The following is a 24,087-nucleotide window of genomic DNA, read 5'->3' as shown; positions in this document are numbered from 1 at the left end:
AGGGATGATGGGAGTAGTAATCCAAAAATCTGGAAGACACAAGGCTGAGGAAGTCTGCTATGGAATTTCTGTGTGCCATGTATCTGTAAAGCAGAATCTTTTACAAGAAAGACGTAGCAGGGCTACTTGGAACATGTTGTGAAGACAAAATAATAAATATGAGATTTCATTCTGAATATATGCAAATTGCCATTAGTTCACCACAACAGTGAAACCATAGATACCACTATCCGGCACGCTACACAACTGGTATTGGAAGACTGCATAGGCTATTCTACTGATTTTCTTTATTTTTCTTTTTGCTGCATGTGTGTGAAAGTTGGGGTTGTTCAGCCCATCCTCACCAGTTACATAATAGTAGATCTACTTTTCCATATAAGCTGGGTATACTAACAACTAAGTATTTTTTAGGATTGCAGCCCAATATTCTATACATGTGTATGTGGAAGCAGCACTGAATTCAATAAGGCTTACTCCCAGGCAAGTGTTTCTGATGTTGCATCTTAAAGGCACAGGCAGGTCAGGGATCTGGAATTGATTTTCTTCTTTTTTTTACACTTTTATATACCTTATGGTAAATTGTGGGTAAGAAATCTAAATCAATAAAATAAAACATGTGCATCAAAGGCCCCCATCCCTGTTGTAAGTAAAGCATGGAAACCTGTCAGCAGCAGAGGACCTTCTTGATGAAAAAGGTGAAAAAGAGGAAAAATTAAGGGAAGGGGCTGTAGCTCAAAGTGGTAGCCCATCTGTTTTGATTGCGGAAGTTCTCAGACATCTCCAGGAGAGCCCCACCTGAAAGGAAATTCCAACATGTTTGCCTTTCAGGAGAACAACCTACGCCTGTTGGGATCATCGCTCCTCTCAACTTCTTAAAGGTTTCGAGGATCAGTGGCAGCAGGTGCCCCTCAAGACTGGTAGGGTGTAGGTGGACCTGGGACCAACTCTGCAAGAGCAACACCGAGGCTAAGCAGGAGGAGGAGGAGCTGGCAGGCACCGCCATCCCATGGACTGTTTGCAAGCAGGAAGGCAGGCGCTTCGGTTGGTGGGGCAGCGCCCTCTTAGCCCTCCGCTGAGGGACCCTGTCCCCTTTGGCACCTGTCCCCCAAATCTTTCCCGGCTCGTTTATTCAGCTGCTTCTCGCATTTGCAGCATTTATGCTCAGGGTGGCATTGACTGTTCTTCCTCCTCCCCCCCCCTTTTCCTTTAATCCTCCCGACGACCCCCGGGGTCTCTAAGTCTCCAGCCGCCGGCGATCTCACCCCTGACCTCCCTCCACCCACCGCGGCCGCCCTTCCCGCTAGAGCCGCGCTGGGTGGTTTTGCAGCGCTTGCCCCGCCCCTTGAAGCAGAGAGGCCGCCCCCGGCCGGCGCCATGTTAAAAGCCCTGGCGCGCAGGCGCGTCGCCGCCGGGTGTCACTTCCCTCGCCCCGCCTCGCGCGCCCTTCGCCGGAGCCTCAGAGGGTGGCCGCGCGGCGTGCGTCCGGGGCTGCAGTCATGGGGCTCGGGCCGAATTCTTCCGTGCGGGGTAAGAGCCTGCAAGGTCGCGGGATTGCAGCGGCGCCCTTGCAAGGGGCGGGCGGGTTATGTGGGGTTTCTCCGTGGTTCCCGAGCAGTTCTTTCCTCCTTTTGACCCGCGTTGCCAACCGAGAGAGAGAAAGACCTGTTACCTTAGCGCGGGGCCCTGTGTGCCATGCAGTTCTCTTTCCCCCTCAAAACAGGCGCATCTTCACGGCCGGGGAAAGAGAAAGGCTCCGGGAATGCGGCGCCTGCAACGAGGCGGGCGGGGCATAGTCTTTTTTTTAATAAAGTGGACCCAGCCTGACTGTAATAGGGGGCGAGCAGTTTTGCACCTGCGACCTCTGCAGCTCCCCTGGGCTTTTTTTTTTTTTTTTTTGCAGTGACCTTCAGCAGTTCTTTCCCCTCCAGGGCTCCGGTCGCCGCTTGGAGCGTTGCGCTGCGCAGCAAGAGCAGCAGCGATGCCCCGAGGCTGCTTCATCCTCCTTCCCTCCTTGAGTCATCTTAGCGGGCGTTGGCCAAGCGCTCGCCTTTCTCCCCGCACCTGTTTGCTCCGCGGGAGCCCTCGGGCGCCGCGCACTTCCGACAGTCGGGCTTCCCTGCCTGACCTCTGCCTCTCCCGCTCGCTTCTGCGCCGAGAACAAAGGAACTCGTGACTGCTCTACAAATGCCAAGCATTTCTGCTGCTGGAATTGTTGTCTCGGGTCTTTAAGCTGAGGCACCGCGTTCCTAGCCGGAATTTGGCTCTTTTGGGAAGGGGGCGTGGTGAAGCTCGGCCTCTGAACTGCTCGTGGTGGACGCCCTTGAAGCTCTTGCGCGGAAACCAGCGTCTTTAACTAATACCTTTGGGGATTAGTGGGGTAGTTTAGTGCTCCTGCTGGGGGAAATGTAACTAGGTGTGGGTTTGAGAAAGGTTGCATTCAGGCTCCTGCTCCTAAGGGGAGAGGCTTCAGGGCTTCGTTTGCCTAAAAGTCGCACTTTGATTTGAGGGCTGGCTTTTTGGTCAATAGTGAGCAGAGGGCACTTGGCACATAATCAGAGACTGGCTGGGATTCTCCCCTGTTTTTACTTGTAAGATTTAGCAAACCAACATCAACTAAGGGTGCGGATTGCTAATTCATATTTTGAAGAACTATTGCCCAGCTTTGAAAAGATTCTAAAGCAGGATTCCTCAAACTCTGCCCTCCAGATGTTTTTGGCCTACAACTCCCATGAGCCCTAGTTAGCAGGGCCAGTGGTCAGGGATGATGGGAATTGTAGTCTCAAAAACATATGGAGGGCTGAGTTTGAGGAAGCTTGTTCAGAATCTAAAGGGACCTAACTGTTCTTTGATCCTGGATAAGTAACAATCTTTCAAGTTCCAGGATCTGTAGAGCAGAACTGTCATCTTGTGATGAAAAACAGGATAAAGCAGTCAGGTGCTGTACAACCACACTAAATAAAGCACTATTGCTGTAAGAGCTGTTTTCAGTATTTGTGTTATTCCCTACTCCATGTCAAGTCTCTCAATTTCAGGCCTTAGTTTCTGGGCATTCACATCTCTAAGGACACCTGATGCACGCCCAGAGTTGTAATTTTTTGTAGGTGTCTCTGTCCAGCATTTTAGGCAGGTGCCTGTCGGGATCCTGACATCACATATGTTATATAGCTCAATCCTTTTGTATATGATATTCTGTACATTCGCCATAGTTCCTGATCACCCATTTTCCTTGCGCCCTACAGTGCTCTTGGTGGCAACACTCCATCCTCCACTTATGTTAGTTAAGTTAAATAGTTGGAATCAGAATACTTTTGCCATATTTATCTTGGTCTGTGTGATCTGTTCCCTACTATGGTTTATATGTGCCTATGACACAGGTGCAGCCTTGCAGGTATGTAGTTAGACCCCCTAACTTTCAACAAGTGCAGGGCATCTGAAAGTTGCAAGCTTCTTTTTGTGATGTGTTGGTCCATGCTTTCCTGTGTTCTGTCTGACATGAGCTGGTTGGATTTCATGAGTGTGTAGTTATATACTGTATAGCTTTTGTTGTATTGACATGTGTGGGTATGGAGTTTGTGAGCTGTTCGTCTTACTGAACTTGGAAATAAAACTCGGCACCAAGGACTTTCGCCTATCTACAAAAAGATTCAGCGGCAGCTGTGTTGCTCCACTATAGTTGGTTAAATTGAGAGTATAGTACAACAGTTTTATGAGGCTTGTTAGATATTGACCGTAAGAACTTTACAGTTTCACAGAACTCTAGGCAGGCAGAGATAAAGAAGAGGGAGTAAATAAAATACTTTTGGTGCAGATGGAGTTTCTGCCATGCCCTCCAATATGTTGCAGTTTCCAAGATGGTTGTCCAGGAAGCCTTTTGCAGAGCTTTGTCTTATTCTCTGCTCAGCATAAAATATCTCTGGTTGTGTGATACGATTTTTCCAGACAATTTTTATATTGAAAATTCTTCTGTAAATTAGGGTAATTTGCAAATGAGAAAATCTTCCATTTGTTTTAGTAAATTTTCTGATATCCAAGATCTAGAGAATAACCTAATTCAACATGCTTATTTTACTTTAGCAGACAAAGCTAAAAACTCCAAAACTTCCAAGTTTGGCTAGTGGCATCTATTCTTTATTATTAATGAGCTTCTGGAATGGAACATTTTCTGCAGAAAAATAACTGGATGTTCTCAAAACATTTTGGTTCTAACTGTAATCAGTCTTCTTAAAACACTGCCTTCATACTGCGATCACACATTGTAAACACAACTTTCTACCATGTCTTCGCTAACAACTTGGTATCTCTTCCCATCTCCCCTCATTTAATACTGAGCTTGAGAAAAATTCTGTGATTCTACAAAAGCAGCCCACTGCTGTTTTTTGTTCTTAAGCTGGTCCTGATAAAAGTGTTATGGACTTGCATATAGGTGATAGGGAGAAGTTGGTGGAGCTCAAGCTTCCTACCCTCTGGTATATTTTTTGGTCTGCCTGGAAGCTCTGCTAAAGCTTCTAGGGTAAATATTTTGGTTGTGTTGACTGCAACCCTTGCTTTAGTGCCGGGTGGAGAACTTCCAGCTGGCAGGCCTGATTAGGACTACCAGGCACCCTCATTTGGCCTATGAGACTGTTTTGGCCAAGCTGTAGCAGCTTTCTCTGTACCTGATGCTGTGCATGAGGTCAGGGCAGGTAAAAACCTGGTTTAGCTGAAAGTGTGTTTATTTGCACTGCTGACCAGCACTTTGAAAGGAACTTCTGAAGATCCAATAATTGGCTGATTGTCAGAAGCCCCTTTCAAAGCCCTGCACAAAATAGTGTTTCGAGAAAGGGTTCTGAAGACCACCTCTGAGCAAAAAAGGTCAATGGACCTCATTGTGACATCAACTGATTGACAGATAGGGGAAGATAACAATCTGGCCTGCTGGGCTAAAAATTTTTCCTACTCCTACTTTAGTGGAACTCCTGATTCAACATAATGCCTTCTGTTGAAATAATAGTGTGGACAAGGTATAAAGTATTATTGCACAAGATTTCATCTTCAGGGTTGCTAATCCAAACACATAAATCCCAATGCGGTCAGTGGGAGTTTTAGAATTTTTAATTGGGAAATACTTGTTTGTTTGCAAAGTTAATCACCTCTGGTTAACCTGGAAGCTAGTAACCTCTGTTGTGTCAATGATTGTGATTGATGAATAGGTTGACTTCCATTTCCTCAACAGAGTACTAGATTAATAATAAATACATGTCCTGATGACCTTATTTTTACCTGCCAGATAATATTCGAATTCCTTCTCTTCCTATGAGAACCCTTTCCAGGTTATCTCTTGTCTCAGTATGTAGTTCTATGTAACTCTTTCAATCTAATTTACTTGTTTCTCATTTTGGCATTCCTTAAAGTCATGTGTTAGCTACATTTTTGACCTTTTGAAAATAGTACTTACTTGGAAATGGTTGTGCTCTAAGTTGCATAGGGAGGGGGAAGAAGTCTTGAGGGTTAATCATTTCCTTGAGAAGGGAAACACGATTTCTAGTATTCTAAAGTTTATTTACCCCTTCTACTGGGTCTACACAAAAGAAATGAAGTGGTTCCTTTCCATGAGTGTCAGAACAAAAACTAAAACTACAATCGTATTTTTGAACTTGATCAAACTCACCACTTGGAATAGAATAGCATTTTAGGGGTTGAATCCAACTAGGATATACTTGGAGGTAGACCCACTGAAATCAATGGACCTATGTTAATTATGTCCATTAATTTCAATGTCTGTATTCAGAATAGGTCTAACATTAGATGTAACCCTAAGGCGCTAATCCTGTGCACACTTTGGAAGCAAAATCTTTCCGTGTTTAGTGAGTAGACATGCATGGGAAAGAGTGCTTTCAGTTTATATTCTGACAGTTTGGGAACGCAGATTAAGCCCTACTAAATGCTATGAAGTGTGTATGAGGAGAAAATGAAAATTCTGTCAGCACCAGTTCGCACAAAAGGCCTTAGTGAGTGCTCTTTAACCATTTCTCCATATTTCTGTTTCAGTTGAATGGATTGCAGCCGTTACGTTTGCTGCTGGAGCGGCAGCCATTGGCTATCTTGCTTACAAAAAATTTATCAGCAAGGACAGATGCTGTAATGGGATGGTAAATCTCCATATCCAGAAAGATAACCCAAAGGTAGTTCATGCATTTGATATGGAAGATTTGGGGGAGAAAGCTGTGTACTGCCGATGTTGGAGGTCAAAGAAGGTAAGAGAAGAAAACGGCAAATATCTTGTAACTTTTAAATTACAAATTAGCTGAACCCTCCACAGCCAAAGTACTTACCATATTTTTCGCTCTATAAGAGGCACTTTTCCCTTCCCAGAAAGTAAGGGGAAATATGTGTGCGTCTTATGGAGCGAATGCAGGCGGGAGGCTCTGCTCAGCGCTCCCTTTAAAGAGCCGCGTGGAGCGTGTCTTGAGGCTCTTCAGGGTTTTTCCACGAGGAGAGAGAAGGGCTGCCCTCCTCAGGGAAAAGCCCCCAAGCAGGGCACACTCCGCACGCTCTTTAAAGGGAGCACGGCTCTTGGCGAAGCCTTTAGCCGCGTGCAGCCTCTCCTGGGCAGGGGGATGAAGGCTACCCCTGCCCGGAAGAGGCTGCGCACGGCTATCCCATAAGCCAGGACGGCAAGCGGGATCGCTGCGCAACAATCCCGCTTGCTGTCCTGGCTTCTGGGATTCAGAATATATTTTTTTTCTTGTTTTCCTCTTCCAAAAACCAGGTGTGTCTTATGGTCTGGTGCATCTTATAGAGCGAAAAATACGGTACTTTTAGTTCATCACGAAGAATCAGAAGGAATAACTGAAAGTCCAGTAATCGGCTATTTCTAGAATCAAAGCAATTTTCCATACGAGGAAGGTTTCCTCCTGAGAGCATGTAACATAAAAGTAAACACCATTGAATATTGATGTTTAAGCACTCATATTTTAAAAGACAACTGAGAGGGGTAGGTTATAGTGGGAAAAGAAATATTGCAACAGGAGAATAGGTTGTTCAATGTTCGAAGCAAAAAAGGAATTATTCTAGTGTAAATTGTAACAGTGGTTGGATAATAAAGCAGTTGATCAAATATGTTGAAATTCTTTGATCCTGTCCTTGTTTTCAAGGCCAAATGCTGATACTAGTCCTCAGACAAATGTATTTTATTTATAATGGCAGGAATTGAAAATTGCACTTTTTTGACGGGCTTGTGAATGCAAGTATTTTTGCAAGGCAGGCAGAATGACCCTGCTCTCCCCCCCGCCCCCGCCCCCCCACTGTGCTGTTTTTGGGATTCTCCTGACTCTCCAGAATAGATTTTGGAGGAGGAGAGGAGAGGGTAGAAGCCCCATTGCTGGCTTCTGCTAGTGCAGTGGATTAGTTGAATCTAGGTCTAAGTTTCGTATGGACAAGTCTTCTGTCATATCAGCACAGGAACTGTGATATCTTCTGATGGCCTACTAAATTACTAGATGGTAGCGTACCCAAATTTCTTCAGCATTGGCTGTAAACAGCATTTAACTCTCGACCATGGTTTGATTAATCATAGTTTGCTTAGCCAACCATGTGTTGGTTTCACAGTTAGGAAAATACACTGTGACTTGGTTCTCCAAAGTGCAACTTGTTTTCCACCTGTGCTGATCTTGTGGCCCTGTAGTTTGGCAGGTACCTGGGAAGGAATAGTCAAACAAACCATGGTTAAGCAAGGCCATTGGGTTGAAACATAATGCCAGCCATAGTCTTCAAAAACAGTGATTCGTAAGCCAACTACAAATCATAGCATTACATTCTGATTTTCTTGCCAGAAAATAAATTATGGCTATCCACTGGGCTGCATTCAGATTTCAAGTCAACAACACTTAGGCTAAACAAACCATGAGTTGGTATAAATCAGGCCACTCTTAGGTTTCCTTGTTGTTTGTGAATTGCTATTTGCTATATATATATAAAAAAGTAAATTTAAGGTATTTTTTCCTCCCTAGTTTCCATTATGCGATGGGTCTCATACAAACCATAATGATGAAACGGGAGACAATGTGGGACCTCTGATCATCAAGAGAAAAGATGCATAAATGATGAATGATCTGGACACCGCACAAACAACCACATTGCAGTGTTTTCTGCTCACTTGTAATTGGTGTAAAAATGAGGTCTTAAGTCATTTCACTGAAGATTTTTAGATGTGTGGTATACAGTATGCTGCAACTGATGTAATTCATGGTGTTTGCCTTGCTTAAACACTACAATGTATGTTAGGAATGAATACTTGTGACCTTGCTTTTGTTTTGTCTTGTAAAATGTACATTCTCATTAAGTGTATTAAAAAAAAGACCTTTAGAATGTACTCCGAACTATGTATGGGAAGATAATACATTAAATTATTTTCAAATAAATTGTTGTAAGCTGTCTTTATTGTTCATATCCACAAGCAATATAACAATGAAACGACTCTTTTTAGTTGTTGTTTTTTTACCAAGTGGTATATTTCTTCACCTACTTCAAACATGGTGCGCTAGGAATAAGGCTTCAAAATGTAATGAAAGCATTTTAAAAAAAAGACTGAATTTATTTTAAGGAAGTATTTTTGACCTGCTGATAGTTGGTATAATTACTTATGAATGCTTCTGCCTAAGACATAAATAATATGAGAGCATTTTTTAGCATGAAAAATTATATCATCTTAAAGCATAATCCTATACACATATACTCAGAAGTTGATTGATTAATTGCATCTTACTTCCCAGTAGGGTGGGTATAACATTAGATCCATAATGCAGAGTAATCCTACAGTGGTAGTGGTGGGAAATTGCATGGCAGAAGAACTACCATTTCAAAGCCCTTCTGCTTGCTTTTACAGCAGAAGGTGAAGGAGGTTGTTGTTTTTCAACAGGAAGGGAAATTACACTGGCTCCAGGGCTGGCATAGATTTTGCCCCCTTTCAGGGGTGTGTTGGGGAAATGAAGTGGCTTTTCATTCTGCCCCGGCACACTTGATTTTTGGCCTCTTTGCCAACAAATTATATTTCCTCTGCCACACTGCAGAAGCCTCCACTTAGAGAGCATATAACGCCAATCCTGGCCCGACTGCACTGACTGCCAATTTCTGGGCCCAATTCAAAATGCTGGTTTTGACCTATAAAGCCTTAAATGGCCCAGGAACGTAGTACCCCAAGAACAGCCTCTCCCTATATGAACTGACCCCACAAAAAGACCTGGCTAAAGAGGAATGTTTTTCATATATAATGAATATGCCACATTAGCCTCCCTGGGGAGAGCATTCCACAAGTGGGGAGCCACTACAGATAAAACCCATTCTCTTGTTGCCACATCTTATGTAGGTGAAACATGAAGAAGGGTCTCAGATGATGGGCTAATTAAACAATCTATGGCCTTTGAAATGTGTGGGGGGGGCAGGGGAATTGTTTTTGGTTGTTGCTATGGTATGCATTTTTGTGTTCTTATATTGCAAACCGCCCTGTGATCCTCTGATAAAGGGCAATATAGAAATTTAATAAAAACGAATTAACTGATAACTGTACCCCTAGGCAGAGGTCAATTAAATGTACTTGACAAGAATGACGATGATGTACTGCTGTATTACAAAAAGCAGGTTGAGTAAAACAAGGTCGCTTGCAGGATTTTTACATTTAAGTCTAGAAAAGTTGCAGACCATTCCAGGCGAGAGAATTCTATTTGCACAAGGTGGCATTATTTGGTATGCAGTTTTTAAAGTTATCCGCATTGAGAAGGTGGCTAGCCAGCCTAATGGGAAACACCCACTTCACATTTCCCTAACAGTTGCTCTAGGGCTCCAGCCAGATTCCTTGGACTCTGAACTATTGCTCTCAGTCCTACCTGTGACTATTAGGTTTCAACAGCAAGAAAGCTTCACTCCCAACATAAAGCAGACCATTAACAAAAAGTATTCTGTTTAGTAAAAAAAATTTTTTTCTGGGATTGAGCTCTTGTTTTGCCCTGACTCTAACCCTTTATTTAGTTGTGGGCCCCTCTATGCTCTGGAGGAAATAGTAAAGGCATTAAAAAAAAAAATTAGAGTGCATAAGAGGAAGGCATTAAACACTGAGAACTCTGAGTACCACAGATAGTGTGCGTCAGTATGAGACTGCTGAGTCTACAGCACAATTTATTCACTGCTATTGGGCAGATATTACATGTAGCCTTTTCTTGCCAATGTGTGTCTCCTTTAACAACCTTGAGTTAAATTTATGAAGCTGAATAATTAAATCACTTCTAGTACTGCAAACCTTGTGAATAAATGGCTGCAGGCAGTCATTACTATTTGGCAGCAGCCAGGGTTTCAGCATTGTAGCAACTTATGTTTGTGATAGTCCTTGTCTGTTAGGAACGCTGCAGCTTCTACTGTATTTCAGATATTTTACATGCAGAAGCATTTGTCTCCTGTCTTTTTGTTATGTAGCATCCTGGGGCGCTTACAGAAAATTTTAAAAAGATATTGAAACTGTTATTATACAAATTCAATCAAATAAAAAAGTTGAGAGAGAATCAAGAAAAGAGCAAAAAGTAAAAATTGGTTTACCTAACAAAACAATTGCCTAAACAAGGCTTGGGGCACAATTCTAAGGCTAGATCTACCAGGATGAGTGGAGTTAGGATCCTGCTGATCATCTTAACTCCCTTAACCTGGCTCAGCCAGACATAGGCTAGCATATCTCCTCCATCCTGGCTCAGCAGACCCTATTGGATCTTAAAAGATAAAGGTAAAGGGACCCCTGACCATTAGGTCCAGTCATGACCGACTCTGGGGTTGCGGCGCTCATCTCGCTTTATTGGCCAAGGAAGCCGGCGTACAGCTTACGGGTCATGTGGCCAGCATGACTAAGCCGCTTCTGGCGAACCAGAGCAGCACACGGAAACGCTGTTTACCTTCCCGCTGTTTATCTACTTGCACTTTGACGTGCTTTCAAACTGCAAGTTGGCAGGAGTAGGGTGCTCACCCCATCGCGGGGATTCAAACCGCCAACCTTCTGATCGGCAAGCTCTAGGCTCTGTGGTTTAACCCACAGCACCACCCGCGTCCCTTCTATTGGATCTTAAGCCCATGTAAAATCTGAAAAACGAGTGTGGCGGGGGAGTGAAACCTAGGCTGAATCCTTATCACATGCATGTTGGTTATGTGACCTAGGAACCTGGAGTAAATTAAGGCAACGAAAAGAGTAGTGTAACTTAATTTAAAGGCTCGTTTTCCCTCTTCCAGGTTAGAGCAGTTCAGCCTGGTCCTGAATGGCTGAATTAGTTTATGTTGGTTCAATTTATACCAGCTTCTTGTGTTTTAAGATTGCTCTCAGCGGTGAAAAGATGGTAAGGTGGAGTCCAGGCAGGGAGTTCCACAGCTTGGGTGCTGTTAAAGGGAAGGGCAGTATTCCTGTCAAATACACCTCCTTGATAGGACAGATTCTTTATGTATTTTGGTCCCAAGCCATTTATGGTTTTAAACAATATGTAGCATGTTTACTTACGCAAATAAACTAATCGGTAGCCATTGCAACTGGAGCAACAAAGTTATTGACATTAACCCTATAAAGATCCTGCTGGGCCAAGCCTCCCACAAAACAGGAAATTGTTGATTAGGAAAATATGAAGATTTTAATCTGTTCCAGTTGACAGACAAGGTTTTTTTGGGGGAGTGGTTCCTTCTTAAACTGAGAGGAGATAATGCCCTTTTCTCTTCCTGTCTTCTGCTCGGGGTGTCCTGTTCAGTTTCCTAGCTACAAAGTCTCTGAATTTTATAGTGTCAGACTTGAGAACTGAACTCTTTATTAGGAAATGGAGATATATTACACTTATGGAGCAAAAGCTGGTAGAAGCAACTACCCATACTTCAATTGCCATATCTTAAATGCATACTTGTGGCATAGTTTCACATGTCATTCAAACTGATTTTACTTGCCATATTTCTGTCCCTGTTCCTCCAAGGACCTAAGTGAAACACACAGTTCCCCCTCCCCTTTATCAGATCAACAACTCTGTGAAGGAGATTAGATGGAGATGAAGTGATTGGCCCAAGGTTATCTAGTGAGTTTCAAAGCTGAGTGGGGATTTTAATCACTCCTAGTTCAACACTCTTAACTATTCTCCCAGAGTGTCCTTTGGTCTGTTGTGTGAACCTTTCCTCCATCTTGCCATCCCACCTGCAGAATCCCTGCTCTCTTGCAATATCAAGGTGCTTAATGGGTCAAGTAGGAAATGGTGAATTCAGGACTGTGACTTGGATGCTCTGTGTTACTAAACATATTTACTCAAATTAAGTCCAATGGGGAATTTACAGCTTAGTAAGCGTGCTTACCAGAAATGTATCCTCTAGCTGTCTAGCAGAAGTCTAAAGGCTAAAAAAAGGTGTGAGGAGAGCAACTTTGCTCAAAGTGAGGCTTCACTCATGGCCTTCACTTTGAGCCTTATTTAAAATTTGGAGTAGGGGGCCAGTCCTGCCTCAAACTGAGCTTTGTCAGACCAGGGGTGTGGAACCTTTGATCCTCGATGTTGCTGAACTTAAATTTCCATTATATCTAACAATTGACAATGCTAGGCTTGGGCTGATGAGAGCGGAATTGGAGTCCACTGGAGGCAGAGTTTAGTTTGTAGCAGAACTTGTGGTTTATTAGTAGAGCTAGGTCCCGTAAAAATAATATGTACTGGGACCTCTCTTCCGCAGAGCACATGCAGAGTGCTTTCTCCCTCTCACCACTCCCTAGACAACAGTAGGGCTGGCCCACTCATGGGATGCATGCCCTCCAACATTTCTCCGATGAAAACATGGACGTCTTAATGAAAAGCGGGACATTCCGGGATCAAATCAGAAACTGAGGTGGCTTTTGTAAATCCAGGACTGTCCCTGGAAAACAGGGACGCTTGGAAGGTCTTCTAATCAGTAGATCCCGGTTGAGATCTTTATCTCTGCATTGTTCCCATAGGAACCAACTTCCAAGAGTCAAAGTCCCTTTGCCCCCAATAAAATATTGTAGAGGGCCGGGCACCCCCAAAGTTGATGGGCATTGCCATTCAGATGCGGTGTGTGCACTGCATCAGATGTGGGGCAGAGCTTACCTGGGCCAATATTTTATTCAATATTTAATCGAATACCAATTCAATTCAATATCCAATTATTCAATACCAATATTTTATCCAAGTTGGTACCCCTGATTGCTCCTGATGTAGTAGATCTTCCCTGGCGGAGAAGGGGGCACCTTGGGTCGGCCCCGGACCCCTGAGCTTAGAGGGAAGGTTTACCACCGCACAGAAGGGCGCGGCTGTCAGGTAGCGCTGTGCCCTTGATAACAGCAGCGCTGCCTCTTCCTCGCGTTCCGAATAGCCGCGAAGGGGAAACCATTCAGAAGCCGCCCCCCACCCAAGCCTGGGACGAGCGGCTTCAGTCGCCGCTACTGCGCAGGCTCGCTGCGCAGGCCCAGTAACGCCGAGGTGCTGCCTCTCTCTCTCTCTCTCTCTCTCTCTCGCTCTCTCTCCTCAGTGCCGCTTAGTCAGTCGACCCGAGCGGTTGAGGCGGCAGAGGGAAGCCTCCGCTCCGCTTGCCTGAGGGAGTGGAAGCACTGCGGGCGGGGGCGCACGCCATGGAGCCGCGGGCCTGGCCTGGGCTGCGAACGGCGGGCGGCGGCAGCGGAGGCAACGGCGGAGGAGGCCCTTGAAGGCGGGGAGGAGGACGTGGCGGCGGCGGCGGCGGGAGCCTCCGAAGAAATGGCCACTGAGCCCCCGCGCTGTGCGGCGAGCAGGGAGCCCGAGCGGCTTCTTCGGGGCGCCAAGGGCTCCGCGGCGTCGTCGTCGGCGGAGGGCGAAGAGGAAGGAGGAGGAGGAGGGAGGAGCGCCCGGCTTCTCAACGGCTGCGTGCCGCTGTCTCACCAGGTGGCTGGGCACATGTACGGCAAGGATAAGGGCGGTAAGTGGCAGGCCTGGGGTGGGGGGGGGCTGGGTGCGTGTGTGGGGCGGGTCCTAAGGGGAGGCAGAAAGCCGGGACCCCCCCCCCCGGCACCCCTTCGGCAGGGAGTGGGAAGTGGGGCTCCTCAGGTACCCCCCCCAACCCAAGCCAAGTCCCTTGGGTCCGCGCTCAGGAATTAGAGCGGGTTTGGATCTGGATACAAAGCAACCAAAGTCCGGTTTTTTCTGCCTTGGGTGTTATTCCCCTCAACGTTTCCAAGTGTGTGTGTGTGTGTGTGTGTGTATGCACGTTTATGCACGCGCGTGCGTGTTTTTGGTGTGTGGGATCCAGTGCTCTAGTGTTAAATAATAATACCAGGGCGAGTTTTGTTTTTACTTACGACATCGGTGTGTCCTTAATGTTGTGGGTGATAGGCTGGGGTTGCTTATATCTCTCTTTCTGACAGCCCTCTCTCTGAGCCGTGTGAGTAATATGCAAGACGTCCCTTGCATGCGTGGGGTTGCTTAATTTTGTCGTCGTCGTCCCCCCCCCCCCATCCGGCGAGAGACCGCTTTGAGGTCTTCTAGGGACTTTTTATTTTATGGCTGAGTGGTCTTCCCAGGCTCCCTCAATCCAGCCCCTGAACCCAGCTGAGAAAGACTGCTGGCTGTGGTTCTATGCAACAATAGTATTAATTAAAAATAGGCATGTTAATTGTAAGCCATCTTGAGCAATATGTGTAGGAAGGACAGGGTGTGTTACTGTATATGACAGCTGAAAATGATGCTCTGAAATGGATTTTCAAAAGTAGAATTTGAAGGTTTTTGAAATCCACGCAGAACTTCAGTTTGCTTTTTTCCTTACAAAATAACACAGTGGTATTCTACTGTCTCTGTATACACCTTGGTGGTTTACAGTTAAAAAAAAAATCTTTATTGGGAATGTACTAATGGAGCAATAATGAAATGACACATTCTCCTGCCTAATAAGCTGTTTAAAGCGCTTTCTTTTATGGTGTCTTTGTTGTATTTGCTGCTGCACATTTTTCTGTGTTAATTTGGTTTTCTAATAATATGACCTCCCTGCTCTTTCTAAATCTTCAGGGGTATCTACCTACAAGGTCCCTGCTTTTCTTGTTGATACCTAAGCATGTAGTCTTAATCTGAGGTGTTTTGTAGGTTTAATGTTTATGAATAGGAAGTTTTGAAGCTGGGGAAATGACCTGATTCTCTCTTCACCACCCCACCCCAAAGAAAAAAGGAAATTGAATTGGTAGGTTTGAAAAATAATGCCTGTGATTCTGCTCCAGAAATCCCCAAAACAGTTACTTTAATTGTGAAATCTTGTTTCGGATTTCTGCAGGAAACAAACTGCATGAAGAATAAACACACTGATGTACTCCTGTTTTGAGTAAACAGAAGGTTTGGCATTCATTAGGGAGAAATTTCATCACTGCAGAAAATGTGTTTATCCTTGTATTCACATTGTGTTTTGTGGCAAATGGACATGAATACAATGAGGAACTTAAAGAGATTGTGCCATTTAAAGTGATTTATATGGCAACTAGAGGGGCTTTACATGTGTATATATAAGATGCCGTTACAAGAGACAGATTCTGGTTGGTCTATTTTTCTTTCCTAGCTAGCTTCTTCTAGTCTTTGTATTAAACAAATCAGACATGATCAGCCAGTATTAGACAAATACATCTGCACTAAGATGAAGTGGAAAAGTGCCTTCACTTAACCATGGTTAGGTTTTTCAGCATACTGGTTGCTTCTCCTCCCATGCCTCTTCTTCCCCTTCTTTGGCAGGTATTTGTAAAGTTTCTTGATACCACCCAAAGATCCTGCCCAGGTGGGAGAGAGGAAGGAGAACGGATTATGTTTTTGTTTATATGATAATATATATTGACCGAGATGGAGGTGAGTGAATGAGCTGGCTGTAACCTGTGCTTAATGCTTCTGGGTATGTTTTGCAAACCAGAGTTCTGGTTGGCAAAAAATAGTTGGGTGGGGATTAGCTGTGTTATGAGTATAGTTAGTGGGAATACAGTGGTACCTCGGGTTACATACGCTTCAGGTTACATACGCTTCAGGTTACAGACTCCACTAACCCAGAAATAGTGCTTCAGGTTTAGAACTTTGCTTCAGGATAAGAACAGAAATCGCGCAGTGGCGGCGCAGCGGCAGCAGGAGGCCCCATTAGCTGAAGTGGTGCTTCAGGTTAAGAACAGTTTCAGGTTAAGAACGGACCTCTGGAACGAATTAAGTACTTAACCCGAAGTACCACTGTATTTGAGAGTGAGGTTCCTATGTAGTGGAGTGCTAAGGTTGTGTCTGGGACATGTTACTGTGGAGGTGGAAGTGTGGATACAGTTTCTATCTCATTTTAATTTGGCTAAAATACTTTCTGTGTGGAATTGTTATTGTATTTGATTTTTACTTGCATTTTTTAAAATTAGGAACATATTTTGTTTTCCTCTTAATTATGCTGCTTTAATGTCTTTATCGTATTTTTGTAGTTAAATTCTCAGTTGCAATATTTATCGAGATTTTGGAATTTGATGTTTTAAGATGGGTTGTAATCCACTTAGAGAACTTTTCAAAAATATAATGTGATATAGAAATGATTGAATAACTAACCTGGGTGCTGTTGCTGAGAAGGCCCTCTAGCAAGTTGTAGATCACCTGACTGATGTATGCCCCCTTTTCTTCAGTAACCGCACTAGATGGTTTCTCTTAACTCATTCACACTTGTAGAGTACTCATACAGAGTTCAAAAAGTGGTGAAAATCGACATTTCTTGTATTTGCACCCTATCCTTTCTTCCAGGAAGCTCATAGCAATGTGTGTTAGCACCAAAACAATGTCATGATTCAGGTTAAACTGATAGAGGGTGATTTGCCCAAGGCTGTGCAATAAATTTCGAAGTTGAGCAGGTATTTGAAACTGGGTCTTACACATGTTCAAGCTCAACATGTAAATATTCATCCCCATCATATTCTTGCATATGCATCTTTATATTTTTATAAGATGTAATTATTCATTTTTATAACATTGTTTACCCATGAAATTCATGGAACTTTGGAGTGTCAGGCATAGCCCTACTGGCTTTAGCCCAAACGTAGCAGAGTTTTCCTGCACAGCGAAGAAGCTAGTTGCGGCAGTAATGACTAGTCAGCTAGACTCAGAATAACTATTTACAGGATTTATTAAAAGGAAAAATAAAACCAGCAGAGTTTCTGCATACAAATAAAAGCAAATAAATCCTATCTTTCTTTCTCTCTCTCTCTCTCATAACCATACACAGCACTTCTAACTCCTAACACACCTCACATCAAACTGTGCTAGCAATCCCTAGATAACAGAGTTGAGTGCTGCTCGTTAACCAATCAGAGTGAGTAGTTTCTAGGTCAAGCAGACCTGGGCTTTCTGCCAAGAGTAAATTGACACCAGCTGGAGTTAATTGGTGAAGCTAGAATCTGCAAGTTTCCCACGAGAACCAATTAACAGAAACTGAAACCGAAACTGAACACCCCCTCACAGATTCTGCTGAACAATTAACACCAAATACACCTATGTAGGAGATTATTTTTCCAGCAAACCTAAACCCTTGCACATTCGCTTGTTCTTTACCTTTGCCAATGGTTTAGTTAACACATCTGCTACATTTTCTTCACTTGATACATAAGTACAGGTGATTACATTGTCTCGTACACAGCAACGTACATTTTGGTATTTTACAGAGATATGTTTGGAACGCGATTTGAAACCCTCTGTTTTACTTAAGGTTATACAAGCTTGATTATCAATGTAAACTTGTACTGGTTCTCCACAATTTACATTTAAATCTGCCAACAAATGCTTGAAATAAATCACCTCGTTGCACAATTCACTCAATGCGGCGTACTCTGATTCCGTTGATGACACACTTACAACGTCTTGCTTGCGCGACCGCCAGCTGATTAAAGCTCCACCGACCCTTATGACTAGTCCTGTGACAGATTTTCTATCTGGCAAATTTCCCCAGTCACTATCACAGTAGCAACTCAACATTTCATCCTCGGAAGAATTTAATTGTAACATATAGCCAATTGTCTGTTTGAGATATCTCAGAACTTGTTTTACCCCTTTCCAGGCATTTAGTGTGGGTTTTGAGACCAATCTACTTAATATGCCTACTGCATAGCTAATATCAGGTCTGGACCACTGTGCTAGATACAATAAACTTCCAATTACAGAGTGATATACATCAGGGTGTTCAAATTCAGGACTCTCATCTATGTGAAGTGTTTTTATGAAACCTGGATCCATAGGCACCGCTGCCCCTTTGCAATCCTGCATCCTGTACGTAGTCAGTAGTTGTTTAACTTTGTTCTGCTGACTAATTAGACAGCTGCCATCTTGGGCCCAGCACACTTCCAACCCTAGATATGTCCTAACCGGGCCTAAGTCTTTCACTTTGAACTTACTGGACAATTGCTTGGCAAACCTTTTAGTTTGTTTATCTGTTTTACAGGCATACAATACATCATCTACATAAATCAGACAAAACTCTTGATCACTGCCTGTACCACGTACATAAACACAATTGTCAGCTGTACTCTGCTTGAAACCAAATGACACTAAGGCCTCATGGAAACATTTGTTCCAAGATCTTGCAGCCTGTTTGAGACCATATAGAGCTTTGTTTAATTTCAACACTCTATTGGAACCTGTCTCATAACCAGGCGGTTCGGCTAGATACAGGTCTTCTGATATTGATGCATGTAAATATGCAGTCTGAATGTCAAAATGGTTTAACAGGAGTTTTCTCTTTGCTCCAAGCGTTAAAATCAGCCTTACACTGTCCCCCTTAGCAGTTGGGGAAAAAGTTTCGTCATAATCTTTTCCAGGCCTCTGAGAATATCCTTGAGCCACTAAACGAGCTTTGTATTTGTACTCTCCTGTCACCAGAGGTTTAAGTTTGTACACCCACCTGCAGCCTACAATCTTTGCCCCCTCAGGCGCTGCTACTGGTGTAAAAACCTTGTGCTCATTCAGAGAGGACATCTCTTCCTCCATTGCCTGTTTCCAGCGCTCTGCCTCCTCTTTTGGTAACTTTAACACCTCCTGAAAACTCTTGGGTTCTGCAATTACACTAAACACATTTGCAGTATCTGGGGAAAAACGCACCGGAGGCACTCCTTTGTTTTGTCTTTTAGATCTTCTGGGAGAAAATTTTTCTTCTGACCCACTTTCCTCCTCAGAACTACGACTTCTCTTTTGTTGCTTAGCAACTGGTCTTTGGCTAACTCCACTTTCTTGAGAGCTCTTATCTGAACTTTCCTCCCCCTCAGACTCTGATTCTCTGTGTCTACCTTCAGAGTCATGAAGCTCCTGGGAAGGTTCAAACCAAACCTCAGTATTGGCATGTAGTCTCTCCCAGCCACTATGTTCACAAAAACTGGCATTCCTGGAGATCACAATGCCATTTGTCCCTTCAGCAAAGCGGAAACCTTTTCCCAGCTCCTGGTAACCCACAAACACTAACTGTTTGGTCTTAGGATCTCCCTTCTTTCTCATTTGTTTCGGAATTAATACCCAGGCTTTTGATCCAAACACATGCAAATGGTCAATTTTAGGTTTTTTCTGAAACAATTTAAAGTACGGGGTTGTACCTATTGTTTGATGAAAGAGCCTATTTTGGAGATAACACGCGGTGAGCATGCTCTCCCCCCAATAAGACATGGGCAAATCAGCATCATCAAGCATGGCAAACATCATATCTTGTAAAGATCTGTTTTTTCGCTCTGCAACGCCATTCTCCTCTGGGGAAAAAACGTTCGTTTTTCTATGCCCAATGCCACGCTTTTGTAACCAATCTCTAAAGGCATTTGACATAAATTCGCCACCTCTGTCCGTCTGAATCCTTCTGAGTTTAATGGACAGAAATCTTTCCACAGATGCCACCCAGCCTTTAAACTTAGTGAACACGTCACCCTTATTTTTCATGGGGAAAACCCAGGAGTAACGCGTGGCGTCATCCACAATTGTTAGTGAAAAACGCGATCCACCCCTGCTTACAGCAAATGGACCAATTACGTCCATGTGAACCAGCTGTAGCGGTGACTCACTAACTCTGTCACTTCTGGGGTAAGAGACTCTGTGGGTTTTAACCTTTTTACAAACATTACAATCAAGGTACTTGTTACAACTCTTTAAATTACCCCCATCAGCCAATTCAGACATTTTTAGTACACTTTTCCAGCAAGCATGCCCCATTTTCCTATGCAATAAGTGCACACAGTTGTCATGTATAGCTTTGTTATTCACTGTAGGCTGAGATTTACTGACTACTGCTGCAACTTGAGATCCTGCTTTAAGCCAAAACAAGCCTCCCTCTGACTTAGCAGTGCCTAAAATCTCACCAGCCTTCTTAATAATGCAACTGTCTCCTTCAAAATACACTTTAAACCCAGCTTTCAGCAAACAATCTACAGACATCAGATTGCTCCTTAATGACGGCACACAAAGTACATTTTGCAGGCATTCACGAAGACAAGGAACAAAAACTGCACCCCCCGAAATCACTTCAGAAGTACTTCCGTCTGCTAGAGCCACCTGGCTGCGCTGTGCTGAGTTCTTGGAAACAAACAATTCATCTGAATTCACGATGTGGCGAGACGCTCCCGAATCGACCACCCAGACCGCTTGTTTCTCATCAGCACTCTTGACCTCGCCGGTCACCAGCTGAGCCGACTGTTTTCGTTTGAAGAATTTCCTTTTACGCTGCTGCTGCTGCTGCTGCTGCTGATCTCGTCTCTGCTCCTGCACCGGCAACTGAGACTTGACCAACTCCGGACATTGTCGTTTTAGATGCGCTGAAGACCCACATCGGAAACAATGCCTAACAGCAAACGCTGACTCCTCACCAGTACGCTGCTTTTGCTTCACCTCTGGCACGGCATGAGAACTCCTTCCAAACCGTCCACCTGTAGAAGCCTCTGCAGCCAACGACCTTTCTTGCCTCTTCTGCCATTCTTCAATCAAACGCCCAGTAACGTAACTGACTGATAAATCACGCTCCTGTATGCCTTCTAGAGACAAAACTAAATTATCCCAGCTTTCCGGGAGAGAACTCAAAATAATAGCCACCTTCTCCTGCTGGTCTAATGCACAGTCTCTTTCCTGTAGCGCAGCAAACTTTAACTGTAAACTGTGTAGGTGTTCCTGCATTGTAACCCCAGGCTGTAACATTGCCTTGTACAATGCCTTGCGAATGAACAGCTTGGAAACCGCTGTCTCACGCACATGGAGTTCTTTAAGTGCTTGCCACACACCTCTAGCTGTCTTGATTCCCCTCACATACGGCAACTGGGAATCTTCCAGCCCCAAGACAATTGTGGCCCTTGCTCTTTGGTCTCTATCGAGGTCTTCATCATCAGGCTTCGCAGGAAACTTACTCACCACTTGCCAGAGACGATCCCTCTGCAGCACTGCCTGCATGCGTTCCGACCACAGCAAGTAATTGGAGTCATTCAGACGCTCAAAAGCCATCTGAACTGGTTGTGAGGCCATCTTGAGAGCGATGTCCCTGGAACCCGGAACCAGCTACTCACGACCACCGAGAGAGAAAACAGGAACCACAGCACCCAGCACTCACACGCTGCAGCTGTTGTCCTTGTGTCCGCTGCGTCACCAGCTCACCACGGTCAGGAACCAGCCAGAGAACAACAACTTCTGGAACTACTGGAACCAACGCCGTTGATGCTGGCACCACCGCAACTCAGGCTGGCAGCACAATGCCCATAACCTCATGGAACTTTGGAGTGTCAGGCATAGCCCTACTGGCTTTAGCCCAAACGTAGCAGAGTTTTCCTGCACAGCGAAGAAGCTAGTTGCGGCAGTAATGACTAGTCAGCTAGACTCAGAATAACTATTTACAGGATTTATTAAAAGGAAAAATAAAACCAGCAGAGTTTCTGCATACAAATAAAAGCAAATAAATCCTATCTTTCTTTCTCTCTCTCTCATAACCATACACAGCACTTCTAACTCCTAACACACCTCACATCAAACTGTGCTAGCAATCCCTAGATAACAGAGTTGAGTGCTGCTCGTTAACCAATCAGAGTGAGTAGTTTCTAGGTCAAGCAGACCTGGGCTTTCTGCCAAGAGTAAATTGACACCAGCTGGAGTTAATTGGTGAAGCTAGAATCTGCAAGTTTCCCACGAGAACCAATTAACAGAAACTGAAACCGAAACTGAACAGATAGTTACAAAAGCAAAGGTTCAAATGGAACAACTGAAAGCAAGGATTTCACAAGAAAACTGGTTTGTTCCTGAAAGGAGAGGATTTTAAAGTGAGAACATAGATTGTTTAGCTGCAGTTTTCATGATTAACCTTCCTCACTGACTTCTGCTTAAGCCAACATCCTTCTAAGGTCATAATGTGTATCTCTTCTTTAGGGAGGGGTGTGTGGAAACCATGATTGAGAGCTGCTATCCCTGTTGCAGTCAACTTCAGGAATAACAAATTTGCATGGATTATAAGAAGTTGAAGTTCAGGGCTCTGGCATGTACCTGGTAGTGGTTGCAGAATTTAGCTTCCAGATCTTTTTAAAAAAGTGTTTCTAGCCCTTGTGGACTACAAATATAGGTATGAAAATGCATGGTTAATGCCTTCTGGAATCTCAGAACCTAAAGTGGTGACTGAATGATATTTAAAACAAGAAAATAAGCAACTTTCCTACATTTGCATAACTCACACAGATCACAAGATATTTTTGCGTGTGTGATGCAGATCTGGGGTTACCTTGGTGCAGATTTTCAGGGTTTATTTTTTGAGTGCTTACAGCCCTCCTTATGTTAGCGTAACTGCATTTTATTCCATCCCATGTATTTTTCTGTTCTCCCAACTCCTCACTGCTAAATTTAGATTATAAGCTCCTTGATTTTGTATTGTTACTGTGGAGTGTCATGTATATTAGAGTTCTGTGAATGAAAGATACTTTTTAAACACTTCACATATTCATAAGGTGAGATCTACTATATCAGTCTATATTATATTTATACTTTATTTATTCCATAGGTTTTCTTGGGATATAAGAATACCAATGGCTTTTTGTTGTGCTGGCTATATTTCCTCCAGTATCAGAGCTAGTATGTATGCTTCTGAATGCCAGCTAGGATTGAATCATAGAATCATAAAATTGTAGAGTTGGAAGATAGTGCTACTGCAGTTATGTCCTGCTCATGGGCTTCCCATAGGCATCTGGTAGCCAATGTGGGAAGCATAATGCTGAACTGGTCAGATCCAGCAGGGCTTTATGTATGGTTTCCATACATAAAATCATAGAATCACAAATACAAAAAAGTAAACATGACAGCCTATATATTCCACTATTAAACTGTTGAAACAGTGGAGCACATTAAAATACCCTTTTAAGTTTCCCAGTTAAAAATTTGTTGTAGTAAAACTTTGCTTTCGAAAAATAAACAAACTTGGGCTGAAGTAGTCTTTCATGAGCAAATAATTATGAAGTATTGGGGTCATCACTGAGAAGATCTTCTCTTATCACTGTCCCAGGTTCTTACCTTAAATTTCCTTTCCCTAGTTGCTAGCACACACAGAATTTCAAAAAGTGGAGAGACTCCTATGAGAGTTGCTCTTTTCACTATACTAGAAAAAAGCTGTTCTGACATGTGCTCTACTTAAAATTCTTAATAAAGGGAATTTATCATAGAGGTTGGGAAGGGGTAAACACTCACATTTTGCTTGTCTGACAAAGTGGTTTTGATTGTGGCTTCACTCAGGGTTGCATAATGTGACCGTGATAACAACAAAGATTTATTGCTGAAAATAACATATTCAATTTTACCTAGACGCTAAAGTTTTACTTTTACTTTTACTAATAATAAAGTCCAAAGGCTGATTTTTATAACTATAACCATTACTAAATAGAAACCTTGGTTATTTTTCAACTAGTGGAGATAACATTTATTGTAGTCTGTTGTCCTAATGGTAATACAGTGGTACCCCGCAAGATGAACGCCTCGCGAGACGAAAAACTCGCAAAACGAAAGGTTTTTTCGTTTTCGAGTTGCCTCGCAAGACGAATTTCCCTATGGGCTTGCTTCGCAAAACGAAGCTTGCCCCGGGGACAGCGGGTCTTCTCTTCTGAAGCAAGGGGCT

General features: G+C 43.7%; 2 protein-coding genes across 2 annotated transcripts in view; both read left to right on the top strand.

Annotated features, from left to right (window-relative positions):
- Nucleotides 1–1,378: 1,378 nt before the first annotated feature.
- On the top strand, nt 1,379–8,399 carry CISD1 (CDGSH iron sulfur domain 1). Its single transcript, XM_081189859.1, has 3 exons — nt 1,379–1,527; nt 6,028–6,233; nt 7,989–8,399. The coding sequence occupies exons 1-3, from the start codon at nt 1,497–1,499 to the stop codon at nt 8,076–8,078; spliced, it is 327 nt and encodes a 108-aa protein (XP_081045985.1). The 5' UTR covers nt 1,379–1,496; the 3' UTR covers nt 8,079–8,399.
- Nucleotides 8,400–13,485: 5,086 nt separating this feature from the next.
- Nucleotides 13,486–24,087, top strand: part of IPMK (inositol polyphosphate multikinase) — a 28,256-nt gene continuing 17,654 nt past the window's right edge. The window contains exon 1 of the mRNA XM_081192350.1: nt 13,486–13,932. Within this exon, the coding sequence (XP_081048476.1) occupies nt 13,734–13,932 (199 nt within the window). The 5' untranslated portion in view covers nt 13,486–13,733. The remainder of the gene's footprint in view (nt 13,933–24,087) is intronic.

This window comes from Podarcis bocagei, assembly GCF_964188305.1.
Source record: "Podarcis bocagei genome assembly, chromosome: 4".
Taxonomy (NCBI): Eukaryota; Metazoa; Chordata; class Lepidosauria; order Squamata; family Lacertidae; genus Podarcis; species Podarcis bocagei.
The sequence above is the reverse complement of the archived record's forward strand: the minus strand, read 5'-3'. Positions and strand labels throughout refer to the sequence as shown.